Consider the following 24,702-nt stretch of genomic DNA (forward strand, 5'->3'; position numbering starts at 1 on the left):
ATACACAGTAATGTAGATAGATTTTGTTTCTGGCATGACTCATCTTGAAACTTCTCTTGTCAGTTTGAAAATTGGCCATGTGAGATAGAGACCAGCTCCTCCTGCTGACACTTGCAATAATCCATCTGTGTTGTTGGGGGAACAGGAAAGCTGGGTAGCTATTGAAGACAATAGTAGTTAGTAAATGTCTCTTTGATGGTAGTCTAATCAAACTGGATTCACACATCATCTCTATCACACCCTTCATGCTTTTGTCATCATCACCATCGTCATTTTTTCAATAGATTGGTCATCATATTTGCAGTAGCCAACCTCCTACTTATCTTAGATTGGTGATATCTTTTCAGCTGGTTCTAATACTCTTCAGCTTGTAGAAAAGCAAAAAAGAAAAAATTTTGTTGTTAGATGTTCCTAAAGTTTTCTTCAATCCTACTCTATCTCTGGCCTCAATTTTATCACTTCTTCCCCCCTCTACACTAATTATTATTTCAACTACATGTCTCTAGAAATTATATTTAAATAACGCCTTTGAAATTACTTCTTCTTCTCTTTACAGGTGAATGGTTTTTATGGTGCCAGTGGGGCAGCTGGTGCTATTCCATATCTTTATATCCAAGTGGCTCGGCAGTTTCACCAAAAACTCTGTGCATTTGAGCAACAAAAACGCATTCAGTTATATGAATACTATCGCAATAAATGGACATTTCATGTGAAAGGGCTTTGGTATTACATTTCAAAAGACCAGCTGCCGAGTCTGACTTTAATTGGTTCTTCAAATTTTGGTGAGTTTACTGTGTTCTATGTTGTAATAACTGTATTGAATAACTGTATTGACCAGTTTGTTTCCCTCTCTGTTAGGAGGCACAATCACTTACACACACATGTACACACATGGCAGTAACTTCCGCCTACCAAATTCAATTACAAAGCTTCGGTTGGCCTGGGGCTATAGCAGAAGAGACTTGCCCAAGGTGCCACCAGCGTTACATCCCACCAACCAAGTCACTCTTAGCTGCAATTTCATGGTGCTACATGAAACCATGTAGCTGGGAAGCAAGCTTCCTAACCACACAGCCATGCCTGCCATTTATATATATTGTAACAGTTTTACGGGGTGGGAGCACTAAGCAGTGATGTGTATAAATGCAATGTTATTACCAGTTCTGTAACTGAAGAGGAGATAGCCACTCTGAAATGCTTGCATCTCACAGTCTGGATAGGTGGCGCTGCAAGCTGTTTTTGGTGTATTTATACCATTTGTCTACAGCGAGAAATTTTCTCCATGACAAAACACAGTATATGGCTTGTTTATGAGTTTGAATGTGCCACAGGCATATTCGAACTGGTAATGACATTGCATGTAACAGTTTTGTTATTGTAGCTGTTGTTGTTTAACCCTTCAGCATTCAGATTACTCTTTTAAATGTAACACTTATTTCACATTGTTTTGAATTAATCATGTTATATCTCATAGCTTTGAAATGTTAATGATGTGAGTTCTTATTTTTAGAAAGACATTGTAGGGTAGGTGTAAGAGGCTAGATTTGGTCAATCTGAACATAAAACAAGGGGGAATGTTTGGGCTGGATATGACCGGCTTAAATGCTACAGGGGTAATCACAGGTCAATATTGGCAGAGCAGCTCTTTAATTTAAGGCATTTCAACCATGGCCATCCTGTCTTTTTTTTTTTATATATATTTAGGGTTACAGTGACTAATATACCATTATTTTTTGTAAAATGATATTGTGTGTAGGATTTGAGGAGATTTGGCTGCTATTTTTAACATATCAAGAAACCATATAGAGGCTTTTATCTTTTATTTTTTATCTTGTTTCAGTCAATTGACTGTGGCCATGCTGGGGCACTGCCTTGAAGGATTTTAGTTGAATAAATCGACTCTAGGACTTATTTATTTAAGCCTAGTATTTATTCTATCGGTTTCTTTTGCTGAACCACTAAGTTATGGGGACATAAACACATCAACATTGGTTGTCAAGAGGTAGTGGTGGGACAAACACAAAGACACACAGACACACACACTCACGCACACATGCACAACACACACACACATACACATTTATATATGATGGGCTTCTTTCAGTTACTATCACTAAATTCACTCACAAGGCTTTGGTTGGCCTGGGGCTATAGTAGAAGACACTTGCCAAAGGTCCACATAGAGGGATTGAACCCGAAACTATGTGGCTGGAAAGCAAGCTTCTTAACACACAGTCGCATCTGCATTAATATTTTGTTTTGCTTAGAGGTGTCTTGCTTAGAGTTTATATATCAAAGAGAAGGATGTAGTGGATGTGTTGTTAGAGTAATTACAATATAACTATTCATATAACTCAATACTGTAAGAACCTCCTTTCAGTTTGGGTTTGTTGTATTAAAGAGAGAGGGGGAAGAGAGGATAAGTAGGAGGAAGGGCGGGAATGAATGAATGAATGAATGCCATCTTTTATATTATTAGATTTTTGTTTCAGTGAAATATAGTATAATAAATAGTAGCCTAAACCCACTAACAGTGCTACAATGTTGAAGATGAGGTTGGTAAACTTTGTGGTGAAAATGCTATCACCTTCTCATGAATGGCAACTGATAGTAACTCTGTTCAACCCTTAAAGGGGTGTATGCATAACTTTGTGCTTGCAGCCTACTGTCTCTGCTGCTTAGAGCAGTTGATGAGTGAAGCCCTAATGCCCAAATCATGCACGTGATATTTGCAGTACAACCATCTACAAATGACATGTACAACTTAGAAACTCTCTCAATATCCCCTCAGGACATAAGCCTCATTGCTTAAGAAACTGTAGGCAATGAGTTTTACCTAAATGGTGTAGACATTGAGTAGCAGTGAAAGGAGTTTAGTTCACTGCAACAACTGATGCTGTATTTGTTTTGACAAGAATGAAAAACAAGTTATAATTCCTTATCAGTTACTTATCTAACAGATAAGGTTTATTAATCTATAATACTTTCGACTATCGTCTAATTGGTAGTTGAAATCCACTGTGTTTTGGCAGTACACTTAATTCTGTACACCTCAGTTGAACTTTGTTAGATCATTTGTGAATGTTAGCAGAGATGACTGGTGTTTTTTAAGTCATGGGGGGAACTGCATCTCTCACCCATGGTAATTCCATAAAAACTGGAGATAAGTACAGACCTTCAAAACCTCGTCAGTACTTAGCAGATGTTCATATATTTCATAGCATCTGATCATTGTCTACTCAAACTGGTTTTACATTATAAATGAAAGTTTGTTTTTTTTTCAAAATTTCCATTTTTATGTTTTAAATATTTTGACTCAAGACATAGAAGGAGATATTTTCTTTCTGTCATTTAAGCTTTCTAGTTTTATAATCTTTTTTTCTCTCTAAGGCTGTGAGCTGGCTGAATTGTTAGCATGCCAGGCAAAATGCTTAGTAGCTTTTCAACTGTCTCTATGTTCTGAGTTCAAATTCTGTCAACACTGACTTTGCTTTCCATCCTTTGGGTTGATGAAATGAGCATCAGTTGAGTACTAGAATCAATGTAATTGACTAGCCCACCTTCCCTAAAAATTCCTGGCTTTGCTTGTTCTTATAGTAGAAAGGATTATCATCTCACCCCACTCTCATACACTCTCTCTTTGTGTGTGTGTGAGAGAAAGAGAGAGAGAGAGAGGAGAGAGAGAGAGAGAGAAAAATAAGGATGATATCCATTAAGTTAATTTTGCTATCAATGTTCTCCCACCTTAATGCTGTTTACAATTTCTTTGTTTATAAAATTGTTAGACTCAGTGTTTATTCTGAGGAATATTCTACCTTAATCCTCTTCACATCCCCAGCCTTCTGCCATGTTATCTTTCAATACCTCCAAATGCTTTCCTCTTATACCAAGTTTTATTTTATTTTTCCAAGAGGACTGGAATTTCTCTTGTGCACATAGTTAAGTCTTTAGGATATAAATTAACTTCAAACACAATATCCCCTTTTTCTCACTCAATTTACTATTTTATTTATTTATTTTTCCTAAAAGACAGTTTTATATTTTCTATAATTTTTCCCCTCGTCTCACAGTTCTTTTTTTTATTATTTTAATTTTAAAAAATTTTTTTTCCCTTTCTCTCAACTCCACCCTTGCTGTGGTCCCTGTTGTCAACATGTGTTCAGTCTTATCATAGTTAAGGTTTGTTATGCTGTCAACACTCATCTGTCAGCAACAACTGACAGGGAACAGGGAAAGATTCACAAGAAAGAATAAAAATTAAACATACAAAAAAGTTGTTCCTTTCACACTTCCTTACCTTTATTTATTTATGTTGTATTCATTTTATATTTAGCTTTACAAATAGATTCTATTTTTCTATGCTTCTTGCTTTAGCTGGCATTATGTTTGTGTGTGTGTGTGAGAGAGAGTGGATCCCTCAAAAGTAGTTATGAACAGATGGATGGATTGATAGATTGTCAGGGTAGATAAATTACTGCTTAAGCATTTGGTTATTGATATCTTCACACCAATGTCTCTGTTCATAAAATTGAAGACACTCCCCTAGGAGTTTTGTAGTAATTAAAATGACAAGCTGAACTTATTGTGTGATTTTAATGAAGAAATAAATCCTAATAAAAAAACTCACCGATAATTTAAGAAGCCTCTATGCCATTACTCCAACTACAAGACATAGCTGACAACTATCCCTCAGTTTATACTCTGCCTTCAATGTATAGTCCTTGATAAATACAAAGTGACTGGATGGTCATAATTGGAATGCCTTTGGTTGTAGGTCTGGTCTGAGTCTATATCTGTGGTTCTCGACCATTTTTTTCCTATAAACCCCTTTGATTCCTATTTTGCTCTACTGGACCTATGTGACCATTCGCTGTATATAAAAGAAATATTACTGTATTTTTGTAATTAAATATTATTAGGAATTGCATTAAAAAAAATGTTTAAATATTTTGTGTATTGTAGAAGTATAAGCAATTTACTGAACATGAATTTTTAACAACAAAATCTTATTTGGACCCCCAAAGGGTCATGTGGACCCTGAAGGGCCATGTGGAGCCTAGTTCAGAACCACTAATCTAAACAGTGACAATATTAGCATAAATGGCTTTGAAAAACGATTAAAAAAACTCAAAACAAACAAACATATAAGCCACCAACAAAAGCTAATACTGTTTGGTAAAAAAGAATAATAGAAAATTCTCAAATACTTACCTTTACCTTTTATGTGTTTGTCATTTTCACACCAACATCAGTTGTCAAGTGGTGGTGGGGGACAGACACAAAGGCACACACACGTAGATTTGTACATATTTACATGTGTGTGTCTTTGTGTGTGTGTGTGTGTGTGTGTGTATATATATATATATGTATGTATGTATATACGACAAGCTTCTTTCAGTTTCTGTATACCAAATCCATTCACAGGGCTTTGGTCAGCTTGAGGCAATAGTAGAAGACACTTGCCCAAGATGCCATACAGTAGGACTGAACCTGGAACCATGTGGTTGGGAAGCAAGCCTAGATTTATCAACAAATGATTTGGCTTTTTCATGGAAAAGATTTGTACTATTGTATGATTTTTACTCTTTGGTAATAATTACTAAGGCTTGTGTTGCTCAAACCACAATTATGTGTGTGTGTTTGTGTTTGTCCCCCACCACCTCTTGACAACTGGTGATGGCTTGTTCACATCCTCATTACTTAGTGGTTTGGCAAAAGAAACCAATAGAATAAGCATCAGACTTTAAAATAAATACTGGGCTCAATTTGTTTAATAGACCCTTCAAGGCAATGCCCCAGCATGGCCGCAGCCCAATGACTGAAACATGTAAAAGATGAAAAATACTAAAATAAATTCAAATAATGACATTCCTCCTTTATGAATTTACATCCTTATTTCAATTAAGAAATCATTATTTTAATAGAAGACTTGTAATTAGTTGAAGAAATGAACCAGAAGTGACCACATCTCAGACAGAAAGATTTAAGCATATACATTACACTGGGCAGCAAAAGAAAATTTTTGTCATGCAATTTAAACTTTTTCAGATGATTTAGGGTAATTTTAGGGTGCTGAATTCGAATCTGACATCAGTGTTCAGACAGCATGTGTAATTTTTTAGTTATTCACAGCATCAGATTTTCCAACCAATTGATAATATTAACAAAGTAGTAAGCTATTTGCTTTCGATTTTCATTCATATACTCATCACTGAAACAAAAATAAGTGCTGATAGAGGGAAATGTAGGCTACCTGTTAAATTTCCACACAAGATGAGAATTTATTTTACTTTGTTATCGTTGGAATTATAGTAAAGTTCTCCTCACAGTAAGCTATTGATATTAGGTTATAGTAAGCCACTCAGACTCCCTTTTCTTGATAACTGCTAGTGCTGTTAAAACAAAATACATTATATAAGACAGCTAGGTTACATGAAAAGTAGTTTAGTAGTAAGTTTAGTTATTTATTAAAGTGATCAATGTTTGAAATTTTGAGATGAAAAAAACAGTACATTCTATAATTTCAATGATTTTTTTTGAGAAATATATTTTGATGTTTTACAGTAACATTTACAGTTGATAAATTTTATATTTTAGTTTACTGATAGGCTTCCTTTAGTGTTGATTTAGGTTATTAATGTATGTATTTATGATGAGCAGAAAAGTTTGTGTCAATCACCCAGACAGCTTTTGTTACATGTGTGGAAAATTTACACCAAAAGATCAAAGAAATAAGCATACAAAGAAATTTTTAAATGCTTACAAGTTTTACTTTGGGTGCAAAGTTGGGGACCAAGATAAACTGTGGGCACCTCATATTTGTTGCAAAAACTGCTACATAGCACTAACCCAATGACTGAATGGTAAATGGAAAAGTATGCCATTTGCATTACCAATGATATGGCGCGAACCAACAAACCAGTATACTGGTTGTTATTTCTGCTTAACTAACATCACTGGTTTCTCTAAGAAGAACAAATCCAAGATTGATTATCCAGATTGCCCTTCAGTTTTAAAACCAGTTGTTTATGCTGCTGAAAATATTCCAATTTCAGAACCTCCTTCATCTTTTGACAAAGTTTAAGTGAAGAAAGTACTGCATCTACTTCAATTGAAGTCATGTCAAGTGATACAGCAGATCATTGTGATGAACCAGGATCTTCAAAAAAAAGTTCCTTATTTATTAAGTGAACTTGAGTTAAATGATTTAGAAACTTGGGTTTAACAAAAGAAAATTCAGAACTACTGAGCTCCAGGTTGAAACAATGGAATCATGATGGTGTAAAATGCTCGTATTTTCGAAAACAGCATACAGAATTGTATGAATTTTTTATGGAGAAGGACGGTATTTGTTTTTGCTGTGATGTTGAAGGACTCCTATGTGAGATGGGGTACGGCCATAATCCTGAACAATGGAGAGTCTTCGTAGATTCCAGCAAAGCAAGCCTAAAAGCTGTTTTGCTGCATAATGGCAATCAAAAACCTTCAATACCACTAGCACATGCTGTAGGATTAAAGGAAACTTATGAATCAATGGATTAAATTTTGCACTTGATTAAATATTCTGAGTACAAGTGGAATATATGCGGGGACTTGAAAGTTATTAGTTTGCTTCTTGGGTTGCAAATGGAGTATACAAAGCATCAGTGCTTTTTGTGTCTTTGGAACAGCAGATGATGAAAAAGAATGGCCAAAGAGAAGTGATTTCACTCCAGGGAGATACAACATTAAATATATCCCTTTAGTTGACCCTCAGAAGATTTACCTTCCTCCCTTACACATTAAACTTGGCTTGTTTAAGAATTTTGTTAAGGGCATGAATGAAGACGGTGAAGGATTCAAATATCTCAGTGAAAAATTTGTTTCTGGCAAGAGTGAAGCTAAGATCAAAGCTGGTGTTTTTAATGGACCAGAAATTCACACACTAAGTTGTGATGAGCTTTTTCAAGAAAAATTAAGCCCAATAGAAAAAACTGCTTAGGAAATGTTTGTTTCTCTTGTAAAAATTTTTTTGGGAAATGAAAAATCATCTAACTACGTTGTAATTGTGAATGATTTTTTGAAAGCTTATAAGCAATTTGGGGCAAGAATGTCTCTAAAAATCCTTTTTCTCCACTCTCATCTTGACTTTTTCCCCACCCTATATGGGTGATGTAAGTGATGAGTATGGTGAATGATTTCATCAAGAAATAAAAGAGCTAGAAAGCTGCTACAGTGGCAGACTTGCACCAAACATGCTGACAGACTACTGCTGGTTTTTAAAACGAGAAATGGACATGCAACATAAGCGTGAAAGAAGATGCCAAAGCTATTTTTGAAAGACATAAAATTAATAATATTCACTTTGCATTTTAGTTTTGCATTTTATTGGTTTCAGAGCTACTTATCCACCTAGTTTCTATTGTTCTTATTCCAAATAATGGTAATTTACACTTAACATAACATTCATTTTATTTGTCATGAATTTTCACATTATTGTAATTTTGAAAGCAGTATAATAATGATAGTGCAGAAATGTGATTGCAGATTTGGAATCAACACTCCCAAATTACCTATTAGCACAATTTTGTCTAATAGCAGCAATAATTTTGTTGCCTAGTGTTGTCAATATACTGTATTCTGTACTTGAAAAAATAAATCTACAGTATTTTGTTCAATATTGCTGACTCCTCCTTTTGAGAAATATCATAGATAACTCCAAATAGGCTTGGCCCCAGGTGGCTGTGAGTATATTTTACGGGGAAAACTTTTGCCAATTCAAGAGAGGAATTAATTATTATTAAGAGATTTCACTGATAGAATTGACTTTATCTTTCATCCCTCCCAGTGTCAATAAAATAGTGCCTGGCTTGTACCGAAAGTTGATTCAATCAACTATGTACCCCCTCCCTCATACACTCCTCTGAAAATCTTCTTTGTGCCAGTGGGAGAAATCATTATTTGGTTTGTTTGGAAACATGTGGGGAAAAGTACCAAGATGAATGTTGGATGTGTTAAAGACTATGAAATCATTTACAAACAGTCTCAGAATAATGTTGAATAGAGGGTGGTGAGCGAGATGAGATAGAAGTAGTTGGACCAGTTTCAAGTCCTTTCAAGGTTTGATAGAATAGCTGTGTTACAATTTTACTATAGCCTTGAATCTCCTCCTCCTCCTCTGTGTTTTCTCACTGAACAGGTAAACCAAATTTGAGAGATAGTCAAGGGCAACACTGCTAGATAAAATTAGACCAGTATTTTCAAAGTGAGTCTTCTGGCCCTTAGGTATTATTTAACTGGGTATTGATTGAAAACATTTCTAAGGAGGCACTGAGTTTATTATTAATTTCTTTGAGAATCCACGTGAGTATGAATATGAAGAAGGAATGTCGAATGAATGAAGAAAGGGAACCCTCAAAAAGGTCGAGAAATATCCAGCTTTAATTGGGCAATATGCCATCAGTAAGTAGCTGTTGTTGATTTGATAGATAGAGACACACTACTGGATATTATCTAATTATTTCAAGGTGCCAAATGAATACCTAATACTAATTAAATTCCTATCTTCTACATTTTGTCAAATTATTTTTATAACCCTTTTTTTTTCATGCTTTCTTTTTTTACATATACTTCAATGCTAACATGAATGAGATTTTTGTTGGAATAGTTTTTTTTCTCTCACTTCACTTTCTTTCTCTTTCCCCTTTTTTTGTTTCTTTTTTGTTTTTACCATTGCTAAAAACACTGTAGCTTTTTCCTAAATCTTACCATTGAATTTAATTATGAAATAGGAGAGGATCACTTTCAGCATTCAGACAGATGGTGAAGAGCTATATTAATTGAACAGGCAGACATCATTAAACTAAAACTATAGTGAAGCATGAAGTCATGATTCATATCTAGCAGTCTAGAAGTCCAGTGTATTAATCTTAGAGGTTTATCCTTTGTGTGTAAATATTTTAATAATATGAGGAATTCCAAGTGGTTTCATGAACTAAGTAGAGAGTGCTCAATATGTTATGCTGAGTAAATATTTTATCAAAGTATATCGACAAAGGCCTGCTATATGTAGGTTTTGAGATAAACACTGCAAAAGTGGGTGAGCAATGTGTTTGTTGTAGGCTCAGTGTGTGTGTATGTGTGTGCTTGTGTGTGTGTGTGTGTGTGTGTGTGTGTGTGTGTGTTAAGAAAGGCACCTAGCTGCAGAAACAATGCCAAAACAGATACAGGAGCTCAAGGCAGTCATCTGGCTCATTGGATCTTGTCAAACTGTCTGACTCATGCTAGCATGGGTCAGACAAAATTTAAATAAGGATTATGATGATATAGACACATATGCATACATACATATATACATGTATGTACACACACATACACACACACACCACACGCATCACACATGCCAACCCTCCCACCACACACACATACACACAGCTGGTTTCCATACAGTTTCTATTTACCAAATTTCAATGAGAAGGCACTGGTCTATTTGAAGCTATAATAAAAGGCACTTCCTCAAGATGCCACTCAGTGGAGTTGAACCCAACACCATATGTGTCATTTCTTTGCCTAATCAACCAGAGCCAACAAGAGAGCCTAACCTGCTAAGAATAATAGCCAAATCTCTTTCAAATCCATTGGAAAAAAAAGAAAAATGGATGACCTACACAATGCTGAGTTACCTTTGATCACATGTCTGCTTGAAAAAAGCTGGACCTAGAGTTAAACTAACAACAACAACAGCAATTATAATCTTCATAGTGCATTCGTTCCTTTTGAATTGTTTTCCTTTTGAGATGTGTTTTATTCCCTTTAACAGGTCATAATCAATAACACACATCTGCTTTTGGTGGCTATTCTCCAAAGTTAAATCTAATCTTCTAGCATTGCATGTGGTATTCAGCATCCATTCACTTTTTATTCAGTGTTCTTTACTCTTATATGTGTGTGTGTGTGTGTGTGTGTGTGTGTGTGTGTGTGTGTGTGTGTGTGTGTGTGTGTATATATATATAATAGATTAAGAAATAGAAAGTCCTTGGTACAATATTATATTTTTGGAAAAATGAATAGAAATGACTTTTCTGAGAGTTTTTCCACTTCATTAATTAGATGATGTTCATGAATTATTAAAGTGGAAAAATTATCAGAAAAGCCATTTCTATCCAATTTTTAAAAATATGTGGTAAGTAGCTTGCTTACCAACCACATGGCACCTGCGTGGCACCTTGGGCAAGTGTATTCTTCTATAGCCTTGGGCAGACAAAAGCCTTGTGAGTGGGTTTGGTAGATGGAAACTGAAAGAAGCCCCTCCTATATATATATATATATATATATGTGTGTGTGTGTGTGTGTGTGTGTATTTGTGTGTCTGTGTTTGTCTCCCCACCTTCGTCAGATCAGGCTACTTACCGTGAATTCTAACCAGTCATCTTGTGGCAATATCATTCCATATTATTGAAAGTTCCACATGCTCCTGCACAAATGAGTGTTATAAAAGTAGAAGTGCAGGCAAATACACTAAAGGTAGATGCACAGCAAAGATAACTAATCCTTAAAAAGACTGTTTCCTTGGTTGCTGCTCAACTTTAGGTTAAAAGAATCAACTATGGAGAGCAGAGCATTTTGTCACCTCTTGAAGCAATTCTTAGCAATTATTAATTCAACTATGAGCTTCATATTTACTACTGGCAGATTGCAATACAACCCTGGCAAGTAGCTGTATAATTATGTAAATATTGTGATATGCACATGTATAGATAAATGTTTATCAAACACAGTTTGAAGTTGGTTTTAATACGGGGCAGCACATAGCCTAAACATAATACCAATTAATCGAGATCCATCTAGCCAATCCGACATTATTAAACTGGTGTTTGGAACATAATTTAACATGAAATTTTGAGGGAAGATTTTAACTTAGATCACTTTATAGCAGGAAATTTGCACTAAAGGGCCAAAGTTGACCTCAAGTGGGTTTGTACCAAAAGTGTTTATGTGTAGTTAGTTTGATAAACCAAACAACTGAATGCTGAAACTGATGGAAAATGTTTCAACTCAATGAACTGCAGACATCTTGAAGAATTTTGCATTCTTATTTGAGGATAATCTGGCACTTTGTTTCAAACTTGTCAAAACATAAATTATGAGATTCTGCCTATTAGAATGATTTCTCAAAGGACTGTCACTTCCTGTTTAACCATGCATAGTAAAATTTATTGATTCCATCATTCTACATTTTGGTTGGCTTGCTTCCATTTGTTGTTAAGTGAATTACATTCTTAACTATGCATGTTCTACATTGTCTGCTTAGATGCAAAGTAAGGAGTGGAGAGAAGGAGAGAAAGAGTGTGTGTTCAGACCATATTCAATCTGTGTATATTCATTGCCTTTCAGGAAGTTAAAAGTGCTTCACTGCTAACCATATAGTCATAAGTTCAAATCTTATTCTGTGTTGTAGTCACCCCTGAGCAAGTTAGATAACTCTGCCTTCCCCCAGTTTGGTTTTCAAAAGTAGATTTCCCTCTTCTTTCATAGTTCAGTAATGAGGATAGGAATGGCATTATCTATGAAAGCAAATGTGAAGTAAAAGAAAGACAAAACAATTATTTGTTTTTCTTTTTCCTCACTGGTCAACCAACTGACCAATTATACTCATGTAAACATGGAGACAGCTGTAACACAATATGTGTGTGTGTGTGTGTAATTATAATTATTACATTGCTTGGAAACAAGTGAAGGCTGGTTGATCACAGGAAATCTTCCTCGACAAATATCATCTGATCCATGCAAACATGGGAAAGTTGATGTTAAAATCTTGATGATAATGTGTGTGTGTGTGTGTGTGTGTGTGTGTGTGTACGTGGCTGTGTGGTAAGTAGCTTGCTTACCAACCATATGGTTCCGGGTTCAGTCCCACTGCGTGGCACCTTAGGCAAGTGTCTACTACTATAGCCTCGGGCTGACCAAAGCCTTGTGAGTGGATTTGGTAGACGGAAACTGAAAGAAGCCTGTCGTATATATGTATATATATATGTGTGTATGTGTGTGTGTCTGTGTTTGTCCCCCCACCAATGCTTGAGAACCGATGGTGGTGTGTTTACATTCTCGTAACCTAGCGGTTCGGCAAAAAGAGACCGATAGAATAAGTACTAGGCTTACAAAAAATAAGTCCTGGGGTCGATTTTCTCGACTAAAGACGGTGCTCCAGCATGGCCGCAGTCAAATGACTGAAACAAGTAAAAGAGTAAAAGAGTAAAGAGTAAAGAGTATGTACGTATGTTGTACGTATAGTTCAACATACATTCATATGAGCATACACATACACACCCTCATTCATGAATACATGTGTGAAGTTGCTTCAATTGTTTTATATCCATTATTTTTCCATGCATGTAAAACAGCCACTTTTCCAACAAAATCTTATTTCTTATTTCTTTCACAGGTTATCGGTCAGTCTATCGTGATCTGGAATGCCAGTTAGCTATAATTACGAAAAATGAAAATTTAAGGCAACAGTTACGTCAGGTAAATATACTTAAATCAAATAATTTCTTCTTTAATTGTAAAGGTAGCCATCATTATCATCATCATTGTTGTCAACATTATCCTCATTGTTTTAGTATCTGATTTTCTGTTCTAATGTTTGCATGGATGGGGCTGCCATGCACCATATTTCCATATACCCCAAACTTCATTTATTTGGGTAAATATAATTTCTTCACATGTGAATATCCTAGACCAGTGGTTCCCAACTGGGGTCCATAAAAGACTTTCGGGGGTCCACACAACAAAACAGTACATTAGAGATCCACAATAATATTTTAAGGGCCCCTGAAAAAATTTTGCTTTTGATGTATGTATTGGTATGTATTGCAAGAAACAGCTGGGTTTCTTTCTCTAACATTTTACACAGTTCAACTTACAAAAGTTGATGTATGAAAAACAAAATAGGGGTTTTGAAAGAAGTTTTTAGAAAACTAGTTTTTAAACATTGAATGGCTATGGGGGTCCACTAGAATAAAATAGTAATAAACCCAGTGTCTTGTAAAACGGGTCCTCTTCAAGTGAGGTATTACTGTATTTTTTTTTTTCTGTTTATCACTTTGATATATTTAACCCTTTAGCATTTAAACTGGCCATATCTGGCCAAAATAATCTACCTGTTTTATCTTCAGATTAGTCAGATCCAGCCTCTCACATTTACCTTACAATATTATTCTAAAAATTAGCAATCATGTCATTGAAATCCTAAAGCTACAAGGTAATGCATAACTAATTCAAATCAATGTAAATAAATAAACATTACATTTGACACCGAAATCTGAATGCTAAAGGGTTAAATTTTGTTTTATCTTATTTATTCATTTATTTATTCATTTATTTTTTCTTTCCAGGAACATGTACATCTGTTCCAGAGCTCTGACATTGTTTCAGAAACCACATTCAAAAGAAAGGACAGATATGTACCAATCTGGGTACAACTGATCAGCAATTACATAAAAAACTTCTTTTGATAAATTATTCTCCACAAAAGACAAAAAAAAAAAGAAAGAAAATACAAAATACTCATACACACATCAAAATCAAAATATGGAAGGAAAATTTTTTTTTCTTCAATTTTTTTCATTTTTTTTTGTACTTGTGCTGGCTTATTTATTCTAGAACACATGCATTTATATGCATATGCATATATATATATATATATATATATATATATATATATATATATATATATATATATATGTATATATAAATGTACACTATATATATATGTGTGTGTAAATTGTATTAAATAACTAAAACCCTTCATGTTTTGTTTCTTGTAACTGAATGAAATGTTTGAAATCATATACTTGCAATGACTTCCTGAATACTCCAAGAATCCCTGTCTTTTGTCTACAGATTTCAAATACTATTAGGGAACACCTGAAGAGAATTAATAAAATTTATTTACCAGGAATGTTATGTTGCACAAACTCAGTATTAGACTATGGTAACAAATTTTAATTTGCATCTTCCACTATTTCTTGAGTTTTTAATTAAAAAAAATTTTTAAAAACTTTTTGGGAGAGTAATAGTGGATCCTTTGTCTTTCAAAATTATTTTATGCAATGTTTTAGGGGAAAAAATTGACAGGATCATTAGAACATTTGAAAGAATGCCCCTTGTTATTTGTTCTGAGTTAAAATTCTGCCCTGGCCTTACCAGCACCTGTCAAGCTGTCCAACCAATGCCAGCATGGGAAACTGACATTAAATGATGATGATGATGATAATGAATCTATGTAGTTATGTGTTTTCATGTACCCTTGTCTTGATATCATGTAATGTTTGTAAACAAGCATCACTGTGATTCAAGCAATATTGTTCATCTCGTCTTCCATGAAAAGCATGTTTGGCCATGGGAAGATATTACCTTGCATGGAAACAGGTAAGGGTTGGTGATAGGAAAAGCATCCAGTTATAGAAAATCTGCCCCAACAAATTCTGTCTGATCCATGCAATTGTGGAAAAAAAATTAAATGATGATGATTTGGGTAAAATAGGAGTAGAAAGCAGTAAAGAGCTAAGGAGGACTGAGGCAAGCAAAGTTATCTGTTTCACTAGAGTTATGATAAGAGTTGTAATAAAATTTGAGCACCTTGATTAGTATGAAAGTGTTGGGGTTCTAGAATTTACTTCTATTTTTTATATAAAATATTCCAACTACTCTATACCTGGATAAATGGTCATAAGGGCCTTAGAGTCAACCTAGCTAAAACCAAAATCCTAATAAGTAGGAAGGTAGATAAAACACAAACCCCTTCAGGTAGATGGCCCTGCCCAGTATGTAGAAAAGGAGTAGGTAGTAACTCTATAAGATGTACCCGGTGCAAGCTATGGACACATAAGAGGTGCAGCAACATCAAAGGCAGGTTAACTAGGAAGTTAGTTTTTGTTTGTGGCAGATGTTCAGGTGCAATAAAGACTGTAAACAAACAGGAAACAACTTCTATCTCATTCCAGGGTGAAAAACTAGAGGTAGTTGATAGCTTCCGCTATCTGGGCAACCAAGTTAGTAGTGGGGGTAGGTGCGCTGAAAGTGTAGCTGCTAGAATAAGAATAGCCTGGGCAAAGTTTAGAGAGCTCTTACCCCTGCTGGCGACAAAGGGACTCTCACTCAGAGTAAAAGGCAGACTGTATGACGCATGCGTACGAACAGCCATGCTACATGGCAGTGAGACATGGGCTGTAACTGCTGAGGACATACGTAAGCTCGCAAGGAATGAAGCCAGTATGCTCCGTTGGATGTGTAATGTCAATGTGAATACCCGTCAGAGTGTAAGTATCTTGAGAGAAAAGCTGAACATTAGAAGCATCAGTTGTGGTGTGCAAGAGAGACGATTGCGCTGGTATGGACATGTGGTGAGAATGGATGAGGATAGCTGCGTGAAAAAGTGCCACGCCCTAACAGTTGAGGGAACCCATGGAAGAGGTAGGCCCAGGAAGACCTGGGCTGAGGTGGTGAGGCAAGACCTTCATACATTCTGCCTCACCGAGGCGATGACTACTGACCGAGACCTTTGGAAATGTGCTGTGCGTGAGAAGACCCGGCAAGCGAAGTAAGATCGTTGCCAGTGCCCCTGGACTGGCTCTTGTGCGGGTGGCACATGAGGTGCACCATTTTGAGCGTGGCTGTTGCCAGTACCGCCTGACTGGCTCCCGTAGGATTTTCGAGTGAGATCGTTGCCAGTGCCCCTGGACTGGCTTGTGCAGGTGTCACATAAAAGACACCATTTCGAGCGTGGCCGTTTTCGTGCGGGTGACACGTAAAAGCACCCACTACACTCTCTGAGTGGTTGGCGTTAGGAAGGGCATCCAGCTGTAGAAACTCTGCCAAATTAGATTGGAGCCTGGTGTTGCCATCCGGTTTCACCAGTCCTCAGTCAAATCGTCCAACCCATGCTAGCATGGAAAGCGGACGTTAAACGATGATGATGATGTAATACAATATGTCATTGTCGTTGGGACATCTTACCAAGCCACTTTATGATTCATCATTGTAAACTGAATTTGGTTGACAAAAGCTATGTAGAAGCTTGCGTGTGTGTGTGTGTGTGTATGCGTGTTTGTGTTTGTTTCCCCACACTATTTGTCTTCTAGTATTGGTTGGCTTATATCCTTGTAACTTAGAAACTTGGCAAAAGGTGGATGATAGAATGTGCAGCAAACTTAAAAGGCATGTTGGTATTGTCTGACTAAATCCTTCAATGCAGTGTCCCACCATGGGACAGTAACTGGAACAAGCAATAGAATGAGATAATACACACACACACACACACATGTATGTATATAAATAAAGCGTTGGGTGTTAAAGGTTGTTAAATTCTGTGAAATCATGAATCATGTAAAGTACTTGCAGTACAAAAATTATACATGCTTTGTGTTGGTTTTGCTTGCATAAAGCATGTACGATGGTCATCTGCAGAGTTTCTATCGATCAAATTCACTCACAAGGTCTTGGACGACCCTGGGTACATGGGAAAAAAGGCACTGGCTCAAGAAGTCCACTACATGTATGGACCGATACACGATACTTAATAACCTGTACTTGGTAAATGACGTAAATATTGTTCTGCAAAAGAAGGATCTGTTTATTTCTTACGATCTCTAAAATATTGCAAATATCACCTTATAACAGAATACCTTTATTCCTTTTACTGGAATAACATGTTCATATAGTTTAAATTTATATTCAGGAAAAAATATATATAAAAGAATTATACACGTTTTGTGTGCTGATTTTGCATACATAAAGCATGTACGACAGTCTTCTGTAAAGTTTCCGTGTATAGATTCACTCATAAGTTCTTGGTCGACACGAGCACACAGGAATAAAAGACACTGGCCCAAGAAGTCCATAAAGTATATTGATCCTTAGACCATGCAACTATAAAGAAATTTTGTTACTAGAGGACAGCATTGCACACACACATACACACACGCATATGCTGAGACCCCTTTCAGTCATGACTGACCATGGGATTGCACCTAGAAAGTTACCCTCCCAGGCACAAGTCTGGGCAAGGTTGTTTATGGAAGACCAACAGTTGCCCATGCATACCGGCCTCCCCTCTCCACACCACCAGTGTTATTCAAGGGAAAGGTAAAGGCTGATACAGCTTGGCACCAGTGATGTCACAACTCATTTCTACAGCTGAGTGGACTGGAGCAACGTGAAATAAAGTGTCTTGCTCAAGAACACAACACTCAGCCCGGTCTGGGATTCGAACTCACAACCTCACGATCGTAAGCTTGACACTCTAACCACTGAGCCATTATGATCATGAGGTTGTGAGTTCGAATCCCAGACTGCACTGCATGTTTTGTTCTTGAGCAAGATACTTTATTTCACAATATATATATTGTATTTGCTCTCCATTGCTTATGATGATTAGGGTTCCAGCTGATCCAATCAACGGAACAGCCTGCTCGTGAAATTAACATGCAAGTGGCTGAGCGCTCTACAGCATGCGTGTCCTTGATTTAGATTTCAGTGAGATTCAGCACGACACAGAATGTGACAAGACTGGCCCTTTGAATTACAGGTACTACTCATTTTTGCCAGCTGAGTGAACTGGAACGAAGTGAAATAAAGTGTCTTGCTCAAGGACACAATGCACCGCTGGGAATCAAACTCGCTATCTTGTTATCATGAACCGAATACCCTAACCACTAAGCCACGCGCCTTCACGCACACGCATGCATGCACACACACTTGTTTATATAGAATATGCATACTATGTTATATAGTAGAAAAAGAATAAGACACACTTTTTCATTGCCTACTGAGATCGAAATCCAGACTTACTGTAAATTGTGCAACCATGCTCGACTACTTATTTGAAATATTCCAAGCACCAGAATTTATTTTACTTGTGCTCTTAGTGGTAACTGCTCTTGCACATGGGCTACATACAAAGTCTAATTGTTACAAACCTGCCGGTGATCTCTGTACCCTTTTCTAGGGGCACCCATACACCACAGCATACAGAGTACCTACCCAGGGCTTTTCTGCATATGGAGCATGGCCATTTCGTTGATAGTAGCAGAACCTTGTCTGCTTTTCTAATTAATATACTGGAGTTCCCATGAACAACCATCTTAAACTCCACTGGTGTATCTTAGTGGCCTAAGAACATCTACTTGCATCTCATTGACAACTTTTACTTTGTTGATTGCATCTCTGTACATAGCTTTCAGCACTTCTTCAGATAAACAAATGCAAGGTAGAGTTGACTTATACTTAGCTAAAACCTTCTCTTACAGTTGTGAGATATTAACAGAAGTCAAATAATTTGAAGATGCCCGTATGTACTTATTATATTCTGTATTTATTGTGTATCAGCGAGGCACAGTCGTGGTTGTGTGGTAAGAAGTTTGCTTCGCAACCACATGGCTCTATGCTCAGTCCCACTGCCTAGCACCTTGAACAAGTGTTTCTATAGCCTTGTGAGATTTCTAAAGCCTTGTGTAGATTTCCAAAGCCTTGTGAGTCGATGGAAACTGAAAGACACTTCAGCATCACACACAGATTTCCATGCCTTCCACTTAACAGCCAGAACCTCAAACTGACCAAGAGGGACACCACGTGAAATGAAGGACCGCTTTAGATGATCATGAAAATGAAGCTTTTGACGTCCATTAGCCCAATCTCCAGCTTCGATCTTGCTGAAGATAAGTTTAGCTGAGGCTCCCCTCCATTTCATCTCTTGCACACAGCACACATCTACAGACCTCCATTCTAACATTTCAACAATCTCACCAAATTTACCTTTCATTTTAGCAGTTCTGAAGTAAACTGGACAGCATCTGAAAAAAAGGTTTGTGTGAGCTCCAAAAAACATGCTGTTTACTCTTTCTTTTTTTTTTTTTTTTGTCAATTAGGTGGTTGTGAGGCATGCTAAAAATAACATATTTGGATAAATCTTTTAATTTCGAGCTGTCGCATTAAATGCATATTGAATGCTTCAAACTACAAAAGACATGTTGTTTACTCGTTTTCCGGGATCTTTTCTGTTTGGCTGCCAGCATTTCAAAAGTTTATCGGAAATTTTAAAATTTGGCACATTAATGTAGTTTTCCAAGCTGGATTGCAGGAGTTATTTCACTTTTTCTAGGAAAATGTTTTTAAAAAGTTATAGAAATTTAAAGTTTTATCATTTTCACCCAATCAGGAAACAGGATTTGGAAATTATCATTTTTGTGCGTGACTGCACATTTTGTTGTCAACATCCTGAAAATAGCATGTGTTGTCAATATTTGTATTCAATACGTGGAAAACGTATAGAATTGATTTCATATTCAGTGTAATGATACACTTTTATAGGCTAATGACTCTCATGAAAATCATTTCCGCTATAAATCAATAAATAAATAGTTATTAACAATTAAAGTTAGAAAATTTTGGTTAATTTTAGTCAATCGTAAGCCACAAACACATTCATGCCTGTTTCCATAGTAACAAGCGAAACATGAGAATTCTTTTGTGTGTGAGAAAGCATGTGTTGATAAATATATTGAAACCACTTGTTGAAGGTGTGTTCTACTGTTTTATCCACCTGGAAAGTTTACCTGTCTGTTGACAAATATATTGAGATCACTTGTTGAAGGTGTGTTCTACTGTTTTACCCACCTGGAAATTTTACCTATCCATTTGATTATGGCAGCAAGCTCCGGTAACCTCATGTCAATGATGGAGACTCTGAGAACAGGAGGATGTAGTGTCGTACCTACAAGAAAAGGGTGTTATACCTAAAAAGAAATGCAGTATATGGGGATCGGACAATAAGCGTGAGCCAGTGTCAACAGTGGTTCCAGAAATTCTGAGCGGGAAACTACAGCCTAGAAGACAAGCCTCGTCCTGGAAGATCTGTAGAGCTTGACGAGGATGTCTTGCAAACCCTGGTGGAACAAAATCCCATCGTAAGTGTTGAGGAACTAGCAGAGAAGCTTGGATTTGGTCATTTAACCAGTCATCAACACCTGCGTGCCACCGTAAAAGTCAACAAATTGGGTCAATGAGTTCCTCACAAAGTTTCCGAGTTTAATCACGTGCAGGGAGTGAATGTGCGTTCTTCTTTGCTGTCATGTCACACAAATGAACCTTTTTTGAACCGAATAGTGACTGGCAATTAGAAATGGGTTCCCTATGAAAATGTCAAGTGCCGAAGACAATGAGTAGGGAAAGGAGAAACACCAGCACCCGAGGCTAAAGGTCACCTACGTAAGGTATTGCTATCTGTTTGGTGGGATATGAAAGGTACAGTTCACTTTGAACTTTTAAACCCAAACCAAATGATAACAAAGATCTACTGCGAGCAGCTTGAGCGGCTTATGTCAGTGCTAGAAGAAAAACTTGGTTTCAAGACAAAAGGTGTTCTTCCATCAGGATAATGCTCGGCCACATACAACGAGGATGACATCCCAAAGGCTAGAGCAGTTTGAATGGATGCTCCACCCACCATATTCGCCGGACATTGATCCTTCTGATTATCATTTATTCCGCAGACACCAAAATATGAATTCTGTAGACGAGGAGTATTTTTCGTCACGGACAAGTGAATTTTGGAAGAGGGGCCTTGCATGTCTACCAGATAGGTGGAAGAGCATTGTAGAAGGAATGTATATTTTAGATTAAAAAAGAACTTTGAAAAAAAAGAGAAACTACATTATCTATGGGATGACCCAATATGTTGTATTTCGAGATGATAATTTTTTCTTTTTTGCCAAATAAATACACGCACTATATGTTCATTCTTCACTCATTTATTACTGTTCTTATCGTAACTTATGTCCATTGTCCGGAAATCTTTGTATATACAATATAGATACTCACACACACACATAGATGTGTTCCCTAAATGTAATGATAAAGCAAATAAAAGAAAAAGTCAATTATTTAAGCATTTCGTGATTGAATGTAAGTATTAATGGATGACAATGCTTGAAATTCTAATATCCGCCTATTCCCATGCTAGACAGTCCTTCCCAATTACTATATCGCTATCAAGACAAATGCCATGTATTTATCTCCCTTAGGACGGGAAGGAGAGGGGGGGGGTACCAGACTAAGGGAGGTAACACCGGAAAATTGATAGAAATTCCATTAAAGCACCTCTGTATTTTGCAACTTGTTCTAGTCATTGAACTGCCGCCGTGATGGTGCACCGCCTTGAAACGTTTTAGACGGAGATATTAACAATCAGTACTTATTTTTTAAAATCTGTACTTATATTGACTACTTCTGCCGAACCGCTAAGTTACGGAGATGTAAACAAGCCAACACTGGTTGTCAAGAGATACATGAAGCACAGATATACACACAACTGGCTTCTCTCAGTTTCTGTCTAGCAAATTCACTCATAAGGCTTCGGTTGGCCAAGGGCTATAGTAGTAGACACTTGTCCAATGTGCCATGCAATGGGACTGAACCGGGAACCATGCAGTTGGGAAGCAAACTTCTTACCACAGCCACATCAACCAATTAAATAGTGATTTCAAATTTTGGCACAAGACCAGCAAGTAAGTACAGGGGAATCAATTACATTGACCCTACTTTCTTAACTGGTACTTATCTTATTGGTCCCAGAACACAAAGAATGAAATACCACTAAGCAATGTGCCCAGCGTGGCACGCCAGCTATTTTGTGGTAGAAAGCTAGTCGATAACATTACTCAACTGATGCTTATTTTACTGACTCCAAAAAAGGAAGAAAAGCAAAGTTGACCTTGGTGGAATTTGAATGTAGAATGTAAAGATGGACAAAATGCTGCTAAATATTTTGCCTGACGTGCTAATGGTTCTGCTAGCTCACTGCCTTAAATTGCTACCAATTAAATATTACTCTTTTACTTGTTTCAGTCATTTGACTGTGGCCATGCTGGAGCACCACCTTTAGTCGAATCAAATCGACCCCAGGACTTATTCTTTGTAAGCCTAGTACGGTCTCTTTTTGCCGAACCGCTAAGTTACGGGGACGTAAACACACCAGCATCAGTTGTCAAGCGATGGTGGGAGGACAAACACAGACACACATACATATATATATACTTATACATATATACGACGGGCTTCTTTCAGTTTCCATCTACCAAATCCACTCACAAGGCTTTGGTCGGCCCGAGGCTATAGTAGAAGACACTTGCCCAAGGTGCCACGCAGTGGGACTGAACCCGGAACAATGTGGTTGGTAAGCAAGCTACTTACCACACAGCCACTCCTGCGCCTCAATTTTTATGGAAAAGTTGAGAGTTCTTGAAGAAAGGAGGTAATAGCTTTCTAGGAAATAGGGAGAGCAAGTGATGTCATTAAAAGCTGGACCTTTAGAATTAATCAGTGTTCAAATTTTATCATTTACTTTTTTATTCATTATTCAATTCAACAAATTGAGCCCAGGACCTGTTTTTAAAATCTGGTACTTATCCTATTATTTTCTTTTGCTGACCCACTAAGTTATGAGCAGGTAAACATATCAATACCAGTTGTGAAGCGGTGATACTAGTCATTTGACTGTGGCTAAGCTGGAGCACCACATTGAAGGGTTTTAGTCAAACAAATCAACCCCAGAAATTATTTTTTTAAGCCTAGTACTTATTCTATTGGTCGCCTTTGCCAACTGCTAAGTTATGGGGATGTAAACACACCAACACTGGTTGTCAAGTGATGAGGGACAAACACCACACACACATTATATATATACAACGGGCTTCTTTCAGTTTCCACCTACCAAACCCACTCACAAGGCTTTGGTTGGCTTGAGGCTATAGTAGAAGATACTTGCTCAAGGTGCCACACAGTGGGACTGAACCCAGAATCATGTGGCTGGGAAGCAAGCTTCTTATCACACAGCCACCTACATACATACAAGCATATATGTGTGTGTGTGTATATATATATATATATATATATATATATATATGGGCTTCTTTCAGTTTCCATCTCTCAAATCTACTCATCACCCTGAAGACAGAGTAGAATACACTTGCCCAAGGCTCCAGGCAGTGGGACTGAACTTAAAGCTATGTGGTTGGGAAGCAAACTTCTTACCAGACAGCTAGGCTTGGCAAAGATATAGAAATAAAATAGAACTTTTTTCTCCCCTATTGAAATATGAAAGCATTTTCAGTGAAAGATCTGAAAGCTTTTGGTCAACTGATTTCATTTGCTGAGAAATCTTCATCAATAAAAAGATATGAAAAGAACAAAAAATATATCTTTTATTCTTACAAATATTTTATTTTTTTTTTGTTTTCAATCAGTTTTTCTTTTTCTTCTTCTTTAAAATTTTTTTTAAAGGATCTATGAGATTTTGGTTTTAGTGAAAGCAGAATGGGTATAATGTATTGAACATTTTTTTTTTTTTTCAATGTGAAAGACAGTTATTAATTTTGAAAGTTATTCAAGATTGGTCTGAAAATTAATATATAATAGTTGGCAGTACGGCAGCAACAATAAAAAAAAAAAAAAAAAAAAAATTGAGTGAGGTAGAAAACTAAATCTCTCTCTCTCTCTCTCTCATTTTTTTTTGTCTCTTTGTTTCTCATGCTCAACATTCAACCCAATATTACATGTATTCTGATCCATGCAATATATATATATATATAAATACACACACATATATATATATATATATATATCATCATATATATATATATATATGTATTTATTTATATGTATATGTAT

General features: G+C 36.6%; 1 protein-coding gene across 5 annotated transcripts in view; it reads left to right on the forward strand.

Moving 5' to 3' along the window:
• LOC106874019 (CDP-diacylglycerol--glycerol-3-phosphate 3-phosphatidyltransferase, mitochondrial) overlaps positions 1-14,541 on the forward strand; it is a 288,304-nt gene extending 273,763 nt beyond the window's left edge. For all 5 annotated transcript variants that reach the window (XM_014921577.3, XM_014921579.3, XM_089353670.1 and 2 more), the window contains exons 7-9: positions 557-782; positions 13,421-13,503; positions 14,373-14,541. In XM_014921577.3, the coding sequence (XP_014777063.2) occupies positions 557-782; positions 13,421-13,503; positions 14,373-14,492 (429 nt within the window). In that variant the 3' untranslated portion in view covers positions 14,493-14,541. The remainder of the gene's footprint in view (positions 1-556; positions 783-13,420; positions 13,504-14,372) is intronic.
• Positions 14,542-24,702: the final 10,161 nt, after the last annotated feature.

This window comes from Octopus bimaculoides, chromosome 1 (assembly GCF_046866305.1).
Source record: "Octopus bimaculoides isolate indiv1 chromosome 1, ASM4686630v1, whole genome shotgun sequence".
In the NCBI taxonomy this organism is placed as follows: domain Eukaryota; kingdom Metazoa; phylum Mollusca; class Cephalopoda; order Octopoda; family Octopodidae; genus Octopus; species Octopus bimaculoides.